Source organism: Rhinatrema bivittatum, chromosome 1, assembly GCF_901001135.1.
Source record: "Rhinatrema bivittatum chromosome 1, aRhiBiv1.1, whole genome shotgun sequence".
Lineage (NCBI taxonomy): Eukaryota > Metazoa > Chordata > Amphibia > Gymnophiona > Rhinatrematidae > Rhinatrema > Rhinatrema bivittatum.
In genome coordinates this window covers 633022461-633032534 of record NC_042615.1, presented here as the reverse complement: position 1 = coordinate 633032534, position 10074 = coordinate 633022461, and the positions used below count along the sequence as shown (strand labels likewise).

The 10074-nt window shown below is 48.2% G+C and overlaps 1 protein-coding gene across 1 annotated transcript; it reads left to right on the top strand.

Annotated features, from left to right (window-relative positions):
* The first annotated feature begins 7589 nt into the window (after window positions 1-7589).
* On the top strand, window positions 7590-9644 carry LOC115100012 (myb-related transcription factor, partner of profilin-like). The gene is made up of 2 exons (XM_029618147.1): window positions 7590-7977; window positions 9109-9644. The coding sequence occupies exons 1-2, from the start codon at window positions 7590-7592 to the stop codon at window positions 9642-9644; spliced, it is 924 nt and encodes a 307-aa protein (XP_029474007.1).
* Window positions 9645-10074: the final 430 nt, after the last annotated feature.

Below are 10074 nucleotides of genomic sequence, written 5' to 3'. Positions count from 1 at the left end.
CTGATCCTACTGAAATCTTTGCATAATGCTTATTTGCAAACCATAACTTAGCAAGCAACTTGAGAGTGAGTGAGAGAGAGAGAAAGAGAGAACCTTACCATAATGCCTTGTCCCTAGACAGGTATTTGTATCCCTATGGGAGGCCCACCTAGTAACTTGAGGTGAGGGTTAAGTATTAGTGTAGGGGGTTAGGGGCCACTTTCACATTCAACATGAGACGTACGAACAGAGCAGTGGTCTCTTGTGAAGATTTGATGACGTACGGAGTGAGGAAACTCACCCAAAGATGAGATTTGTGCAATGTTCTCTCCACCTAGCTTGATGGACTCTCTACCTGGGTAACAACAAGCTAGGTGGAGAGAACATTGCACAAATCTCATCTTGGAGTGAGTTTCCTCACTCCGTAGGTCATCAAATCTTCACAAGAGACCACTGCTCTGTTCGTACGTCTCACGTTGAATGTGAAAGTGGCCCCTAACCCCCTACACTAATACTTAACCCTCACCTCGAGTTACTAGGTGGGCCTCCCATAGGGATACAAATACCTGTCTAGGGAGGAGGCACTATGACAAGGTTCTCTCTCTCTCTCTCTCTCTCTCTCTCTCCTTCCTGTATCATACTGAAACAGGCCTATTGGAGACATCATGAACTGCAATGTAGCCCAAATTGGGCTAATAGTGCAATAACAGCCTTTTGCATAGCTGATAGTACAATACACATGCTTATTAGCATAAGCTACACCCCTTTTTGGTATCGCATGCGATATTGGAAAATGAGGCCCTTAGTGAAATTTAGAGAATCAGCCTCTTGTGTGAACAAGAGGAAAAGCTACGTTCATATGCCATCTTAATGAACTTTATATACCCAAATACATAGAACCTTATTTTTTGTTCCATGGTTTTCAGGCTTATTGAGAATTTAGGCTGGAATCTGGCACCTTGAAGCATAATTCTCAAGTACCTGAAGTTTTCTACATCAATTTTTCAATCCCCTCTCAACTCACTTATCCCTAATTTTATCATTTTGCTATAAAATTGCAAAAAATAATGCCTGTGATAAAAGGGGTGTGGTTAGGGTAATATTCCAATTTTTATCAGAACATACATTAAAGTTAACACATCTGAGATATTTTTATATCACAAGCTGAGACAGGCTTTTATTGAGAGAGACAGAGAGACTGACTCTTTATAAGGCCTCATATAAGTAAACTATTAATACCACCATAAGAGGGGCAACTAGTAACTCAGGATGAGGTTTTGGTGGTAGGCTAGGTTTAGGGGGTAGTTTTACATGCATAATCAGAGGTACTAACAGCACACTACACATCAGTGGCGATTATATGTGATTTGGGGTAATGAAGGGAATAAAAAGATGAAATTTGTACATTATACTCTTGACCTAGCTTGATTGCAGCTGGGTAGAGAGTACATTGTACAAATCTCATCTTTTTATACCTTTCATCACACCAAATCACAAAAATTCTTCATTGTTGTCTACTATGCTGTTTGCACTTCTGACTGTGAATGTAAAACTGCCTCCCAAAACCTCGTCCACTACCAAAACCTCACCCCGAGTTCAGAATGGCCCCTCTTATAGTGGTATAAAAAGTTGATTGATATATTTCTCGCTCTCACACACACATACTCAGTCACATGATTTTTGGCCATAATACCAGGTGCAGTTAAATCCTGTGATAGTGTGTGTTATGCTATTGCATGCAATGTTAAATACTAGGGATGTGAATCGTTTTTTGACGATTTAAAATATTGTTCAATATTTTTTAAATTGTCATTAATCGTTAAAGAGTGCGATACAATAGAAATTCCACCGATTTATCATGAAAAAATTGTTAATCAGGTTAGTGCACACTAACGGGAGTTAGGACACAACCTAAAAACCCACCCTGACCCTTTAAAACCACTCCCTTAGCCTCCACCACCCTCCCGACCCCCCAAAAAACATTTTAAAATTACCTGGTGGTCCAGTGGGGGTCCCGGGAGCATTCCCTTGTGCTCGGGCTGTCGGCTGATAAACAAAAAACCCACCCCGACCCTTTAAAACCTCTCCCTTACCCTCCAACACCCTCCCAACCCCCCCAAAAAAACGTTTTAAAATTACCTGGTGGTACAGTGGGCCCCGGGAGTGATCTCCCACTCTCGGGCCATCAGCTGCCACTAATAAAAATGGCGCCGATGGCCCTTTGCCCTTACCATGTGACAGGGTAAGTGGGCCCATCCACTGGATGGCCCGCACCATTTTTAAAGATGGCACCGGCCATCCACTGGATGGCCTGCACCATTTTTAAAGATGGCACCGGCCATCCACTGGATGGCCTGCACCATTTTTAAAGATGGCGCCGGCTGTCCAGTGCTCCTACCATGTGACAGGGGCCAGCCAATGGCACGGTTACCCTGTCACATGGTAAGGGCAAAGGGCTATCAGCGCCATTTTTATTAGTGGCAGCCGACGGCCCGAGAGCTGGAGATCGCTCCCGGGGCCCACTGGACCACCAGGTAATTATAAAATGTTTTTTTGGGGGTTGGGAGGGTAGTGGAGGCTAAGGGAGCGGTTTTAAAGTGTCAGGGTGGGTTTTTTGTTTATCGGCCGACAGCCCGAGCGTGAGAGAATGCTCTCGGGACCTCCGCTGGACCACCAGGTAATTTTAAAACGTTTTTTTTTTTTGGGGGGGGGGGGGTTAGGAGGGTGGTAGAGGCTAAGGGAGCGGTTTTAAAGGGTTTGGGTGGGTTTTTTGTTTATCGGATCGGGCGCAGCCGATAAAAAAAAAAATGATTGGGCCAGACGAAAAAAAAATGCACGATTTGAATTGGAACCGGAACCGAACCGATTCCGGTTCCGATTCACATCTCTATTAAATACCCCTCATTTTCATTTACTCCTCTCACTTCACTAATTTTTTAGAATTTGCATATGCATCTTGTGATGTGTTGTTTATTGCATGCATCATGGCATTATCATGGACGTTAAGGTCCTATTTGATTTGAAAAATGACCCCCTTAGCCCAGTAATTACAGCAATACTTTTTGGTCAGGAAAAACATGAAGATTCAAGGCTCCCTCTGGAACTTTGCAACTATGGGACCTATATCAGGCTACAAGATGTCACTTCCTTTGTCTAGGTGATTTGAGCACTGCTTCCGCAGTACCTACGGCCCTGATTGGCCCAGGGAACACAATGTTAGCCAGGGAATCGAGCCCAGTTCCTCTACATGGCATTACAGTACTACCATTGACCCACTGAATCAGCCCTGCATAAGATCCTTTTATTCACCTTTGAAAGCCATCAAAACTGAATATATTTACTCCTGATCAAAAATGACTGAAATCTCTAGGATTGAGTACCTGGGATGTGCATTCATTAGAAACAAATGAGCAATCTGAACCAAATGATACCCTTATTGTTTCATTTCAGTAAACCCAACACAAATGAAGATTATGTCCAAAAATGACAATAAATTGTTGTTCTTATTTATTTTTGGATACCACTCAAGGCTATAGGGCAAGCACAACTGCAGAGTTTATTTTATGTTCAAGGCAAGCTCTAGGATGGGCTTCTACCCAGGCCACTGAAGCCAGTTTTGTTACTGAACCCAGACTCATTGGAGCTAAAGTGGGAAGGGTAATGGAAGAGCAGGACCAATCATGATCAAATATTTTTTAACTAGCCAACTCTAGCTGGCATCTTCCTGGACTGATAACTGACTTTCTCATTTTTTTTCTAACCTGAAACTGAAAGAAACTTTGGTTGTCACCATTTTGGTTCACTTCTCTGCTGAAAGGTAGAGAGGGAGCTTGTGTGTGTTCTGAATCTTTCTGTGCAACAACAACAAAAAAAAAAAGCGTAAGCAATTAGATGTTGAAAAGGGAGATACTGAAGAAGGTGAGTTGTGCTCATCCCTGTCATTACTATATGAGAAAATGACAAAGACACTGCAATTCATCTGTTCACTATTTGTGTGGCAGTGAACAAACAGGGGTGAGAGTGTGTCTCTGTCTATACTAGGGATGTGCGAAGCCCGAACCAATAGGTTCGGGCTCTGTTTTCGGCCTGCAGCAGGAAATCTCGTATTTCCCACGGTTCGGACCTTTAAAATTCGGGGAGACCCGAACTTTGGTTTAGTGCGCACTAATGGGGTTAGTGCACGCTAACACTGAAACAAATTTTTCCCGAAATTTTGGGAAAAATTCCTTCGGGTTTCAGGCTCCCTGATCCAGGACGAATTAGGCAATTTCATTGAACACCATTGATATTGCCTAGTTCGTCCTGGATGAATGCACATCCCTAGTCTACACTCTGAGGGGTAGATTTTAAGACCTGCGCGTGCCGGTGTCTACGGGCGCGCGTTGGTGTTTGGGTAGGTGGGCGCTTGAATTTTGTACACGCATTTGTGTACATGCTATGCAAAATCCAAGCAAGTTTTGGCCCAAAGATGTTCGCGTGGGGGGCACGCACAAATGTATTTGTGCGTACACCATTACCTACGCGTGCAAATACACTTACGTGCCCCGTACAATGGGCATGCCCCCCTGTGCGTACATGACTGTGTCAGCACGCCAGCACGTTCGAAGTACTCGATAATATGGCAGTCAGGGGGAGCAGGCAGCCCAACTTCACCACCAGGGACATCGAGCTGATGGGGTCCCTGGTGGTGGCTCGGGAATGGCGCCTGTTCCCCCAAAGGGGGCAACGGACAAACTTCCCAGTACTGAGGAGTGCCTGGAGGGCCTCCCACCCACGTGGGGGTAAGTGTTACCCACTGTATTACAGCACTATGGGACTGGGAGGAGGGAACAAACTGACAGAGTGTAGCAGGAGAATGGTTTGGGGTGGAGGGTGCAAAGGAAAATCTGATGGGCCATTGTGTAGAACCTCTATCTCATTCAATACTCTTCTGTGGTCTGAAATGTTTATCTAACAGTCATTGTCACATTCATGAGTGCTGGACCTGCACAGTCAGATCATGGTATCCTCTCCATTTGTTGTCATAGATAGAGGATCTGAAGAAGAAGGCCTGTTGGCTGCATCTCAAGAAGAGGAGGTGGCTGGAGCAGCTGCGTGAAGCGGGTGCTGGGGATGGTGGTAAGTAGACATCCCTTATACTGTACGATGGGTGACCTACCCGGCACAGATAGGGACACATGCATGTGCCTGTTATGAAATGTTGGGGTATGGAACAGCTCCCATATAAAAGTAGCCTCTGAGGTAACGTCCCTATCCCTCCGAACCACCTTCCCCTAACTCCATGGCACCCCCAGGCCTAAACTTAAGTCAGCAACTATAGTTACCACCAGTTGTGGCTGCTGGCTCCCAGCAAGCAAACCATTTCCACCACAGCACCGACTGGGTGGCAAGGTAGGAGCCATTGAGCTGTCTCCGGGTCCTAGAGCACCCTGTGCCCAGTCCATTCGCACACCACCACTACACAGCGTGTGTAGAAGAGGTGGACCATGCAGCACCCATAGAAGATCATGCCCTAAAGACATGTGCTTAGAGTTACATGTACTGCTTAGTCTGAACAGTTTGTTTCTTTTCCAGCACATGAGGAAGAGGAGGTGGGACCAGCACCCCAACCAGCAGCAGCCGCTCTGGGGAGGGGGGAGTGGCGTTCTCCCACCCTGGTGCCAGACGACACTGCAGGAGCCTGCCACCTCCTGAGGGTGAAGCGCAGCCCAGACCTTCCCAAACCCCCCCCCTGTAGGGTCTCCTCCCCATTCTACCTGGGGAGTTAGGGACATGGGGGCACCCAGGGGCCAGCCTTTCATGGCCCCAGTAGGCCGTGGTAGCCCTCTGGTGCCTCTATGCCCCCCCTCACATGGGCCAGGCAGAGGCTCATCATTGGGAGCATGGTCTCCTGATGATGAGCCTCTGTCGCAGAGGGAGTTTCGGGTCTATGTGAGGGGAGCATGTGGGGCATTAGGGGCCCTCACGGCCCACCTGGAGAGGTTGGAGTGCCGGACAGACCAGATCCTCAGGATGATACAGCTGCTGGGCGCAGCTGTAACGATTCTGGGGAATCTGTTCCGTCAGGTGTGACCATCCTCTCCTGTCCCTGCCTCTCTAACTTTCCGGGGTTTTTATTTTTGTAAATATGTTTAGTCCCTAGCAATTCCCATCCCCTCAAGTTTTTTTTACAATATCTGTACATAGGTTTTATAATTGCAAATACAATCTTATTTCCCTAACAACCTGGTGTGTTCATTCTAAGTGAGGGCATGCTGTGGACAGGGAGCGGGTGAGGGGGTGAGGTGGAAGGGAGGGGGTGAGAGGGAAGGGAGGGAGGAGGTGAGGGGGTAAGAGGAAGGGAGGGAGGAGGTAAGGGGGAGGGGGTGAGAGGGAAGGGAGGGAGGGAGTGAGGGGGTGAAAGGGAAGGGAGGGAAGGGAGGGAGGGGTGAGGGGGAAGGGGGAAGGGAGGGAGGGGGTGAGGGAAAGGAGGGTGTATGGCCATATGGACAAGGCACAACATTGAAGGAGCAACAAAACTGGTGTGAGAAAAGGACCTCGGGCACAGTCACCATCTGGAGGAAGACTCATTCCGTGTACAGCTATACAATCATACAACAAATATAGAAAGGCAGCAGAATAGCAGAACCCCATGCTGTCTACTCATTTCTGAACAGCTGGGGGCAGCAGGGAGGCACCTATGGTAGCGATGATGCAGCACTGCTTCCCAAGTTTGTATAACAAGGGAAAAATAGGTATTTAGGCCATATAGGTTAGGTACAGATGTGAAGAGCTTACCACATACTACAAATGAAGCTGCCTTCTGGATGGGTGATGATCTGCAGAGGCCAGACAGTGCCAATACAAAGAAGTGTACTACTTCCAACCCTTGATGTCCACACTTAAATAGGCAGGTGAAAAGTAGAGGATAAACGCAGGAAAATTCAAGCATTGCAGATAGGCCCTTGAAAGACACGCACCAGCTACACAGAGGAACCTACTTTTCACACAAGCTCTCCAGCCCAAAAATAAAACATGCCACCTTTCAATAGGTGACTCTCCATTCTTACCTTCACAGTTCAATTAGCTTCCTCTATCAGCAGCATTCAACACACCAGTATGTGGACATAGGTCTGAACACAGCAGGAGCTTGATTGCAGGGTCACACAGTGTGTCAGCTCAATCCAGGTCAGGTGCTAATCAACACCCTTCCCACACCCAGCAGCCAAATCAACTCCTCCCCATGGCTTTAAACTGCAGGGCTATGATTAACTCTGCTAGGTGAATTGTCCTAATTACCCGGGTGGAAGTGCAACAGGATACACATGTAGGCGATCAAACCTAATTACAGTAAGCAGGCACATCTAAATTGATGGTACTAGGTGCCGCGCGCACATCTCCAAAAATACACGAGGAGTGGCGCGCACAACTCCATTGAAATCAATAGGCAGCGCGCGTATGTCCTCTTGTGCGTGCAAATTACGCATCAATTTTCCGCGGTGGCGCATGTAATCGGGAATCACATAAATGGGAGCCACCTGTGTGCCCAAATTACGCGGTGGTGGGGTGGGTGCATGTAAATTAGGCTGCCTATAAAGGGAGGGCGCCTCCACTCAGTGGCCACCTTCACCATGTCTCAGGCACGTGCAGTTCTGATTCGGAAGCCGAACTTCTTGCCAGCGGAGGTTGATATGCTTGTGGAGCATGTCATGCGGCACCAGGACCTTCTGTATGGTCCACAGTCTCATACGGTGGGTGCATACAGGAAGGAGCAGATCTGGAGACGAATCAGGCACTCTGTCAACTCTGTGTTCCACCACAATCGGAGTATTGCTGAACTCATGCACAAGTGGAGGGACTTGAGGAGACTCGTGAAGCGCAAGCAGGCCAGGCACCTTGCAGAGGGAGAACGGAGCCACATCACCTCTCCCTCTGAGCAGCTGATATTCGGTACCATCTCTGAGGCAGTTGTGGGTGGGGTTGGCCAGCTTGACACCATGCGCCGTGTAGGGCAGGAAGGTAAGCAGAACTACAACTTTTTGTACCTCCTGTAATCCTATCCATGTAGCTCCTCATATTATAGCAGCATATGTCTTCATATATCTCTACTACCTGTGCTGATGTAGTTTGAGCCCTAACATACCTTACTTCTCGGACTATATGTAAGTACAGATTACTGTTAACCTGTGTAACCAACACAGTTGCCATTGTATGCAGAGCAGTCAGTATCCAGGTTTCCAGGCAGGACAGCTATACAGATGTATGTACCAAGCCAGCACAGAGGGTTGCACTGCTCCAGCTTAGGTAACAGACTAGCAGTACAGCGTGCACTGCTCTTGTAGGTGTGTGTAAGGCAAGGCTTTATATATGTGGTCATACAGCAGGCCAAATAAAGCATTATAGTTTAGGGACTGTCTTACAATCTCTTGGGGATGTTATTTCTTAGGGGCAAGGTAGGCTGTCTGAGTATCTGCTGGTCCAAATGGAACAGCAGCGACATAATGCTAGCTTTCCACACTGTCTGCAATGACAGTGCCATTTTTGTAAGGGAACCGATGAGAGGAATAAGAACAGTTTGTCCCTTACAGTTGGTAGTGCCACCTGCTCATTATTGGATGTTCCACCTTGCTAAGGAGTGCTTTGCTCTCCCCCCTTCCCACTCCCCCCATTCCCCATGTTCCCCTTCAGCCCCCTTCCTCCCCTTCCCCTATGATTTCCCTTCCCCCTTCCTCTAGCAGGCATGCCCAATTCACTGGGTCCATAGCATGTTGCACTGGTCATGTGTCCCTGCAATGCAGACAACATTGGGGCTTGATAAGGTTTTTGGTTAAAGTGCTGTTCCTACGACAGGGCTTTCGGTCCTCTCAGCCTGGTAACTGACCACATTCCATGCAGTACACTGACAACCCTCTATGTGTCCAGAAGGTGTTGTTGGGCAAGTGCTGGATGGTGTGGATGAAGGCCTCACTATGCCACACATGATACCCCCAGGAGTGTAAAGCAGGATGCGGGCCTACTTAGAATGCAGAGTCCTATGTCACTACCACTGGATTAGTAGTCTGGTCAGCTACTGTACCATGTATCACATATGAAGCCAACTACATAACACCCCTATTGCCAGTGGGCTAATATCTATATGCTATTTTTTAGGGGAGCCAGATGATAAGCAACCTGGACCTGCACCTAGACAACCCCAAAGGCTCTACCAGCATCTGTGGGTGATCTCTGACTCGTCGGAAGAGCAGGAAGTGGGAGCCCATGAATACATGGAACAGCCTGCGGAGGAGGAGCAGCAGCGGCAGGGAGAGGAGCCGGAGGACCCACTGCCTGAACTGCTACATGATCGGCGGCAGGACAGCAGTGCATCAGACCAGCCCGAACCCGACCTGGATACCAGTCAGGCTGAGAGACTGTTGTTACAGCAGAGCGCCAGCCTCTTGGACGCTATCTCTAGCCTGCCTGATGTGGTGCCGCAGGAAGTGAGTTCCCTCCGTGATACCATCAGGGAGGCGTCTCAGGGGATTCAGGTGTGTTTTCAGGACCTTTGCTGGGCTACTGAGGAACAAACTGAGGTGTGGAGGGAGATGCTGCAGCAGTTGCCTCCTGTGCAGCCGCAGCCACCAGTGGCTCCATGGGCTTTCATGGGGCCCTGGATGCATAACCCTCCGCCTTATGGGTCTCCATAGCCATGGATGGCACCTGCCCATGCGGAGGAGCCCTGTGTGGTACCGCCACCTGTGCCTCAGCCTGTTCCAGGCTATCCGTGGATGGCACCACCACCCCTGCCTGCGCCTCCTGTGATACTTCCCCCACCACCAGAACTGCTGTTTCCCCTGGCTGTACCATCCTGAAGCCATGACCTGGAACTTCCCCAACTTCCTCTGTCCTCTGATGGTAGCGTGAGTAGTGGGAGGAGTCCACTGCCAGTTGGGGCAGTCTAAGCTTCCTGAACGCCGAAAGAGAGGACCGCCAAGGAAGTGAACTGTTGCTATATTTATTATTGTTATTATTTTTCACTTTTCCTTTATTTGCACTTTTGGTGACACACTTGTAAATAAATGCACTATTACCTACTGAAATGGCTTTCTATGAGAGTGTTCCTTTGTTGCATTGCCT

What these genes read in the sequence shown, in the direction of transcription:
- LOC115100012 (XM_029618147.1), top strand. Translation starts at nt 7,590, where the DNA reads ATGTCTCAGGCACGTGCAGTTCTGATTCGGAAGCCGAACTTCTTGCCA. An exon ending in GCGCCGTGTAGGGCAGGAAG is followed by an intron (nt 7,978 to 9,108) that starts GTAAGCAGAACT and finishes GCTATTTTTTAG; the next exon opens with GGGAGCCAGATGATAAGCAA.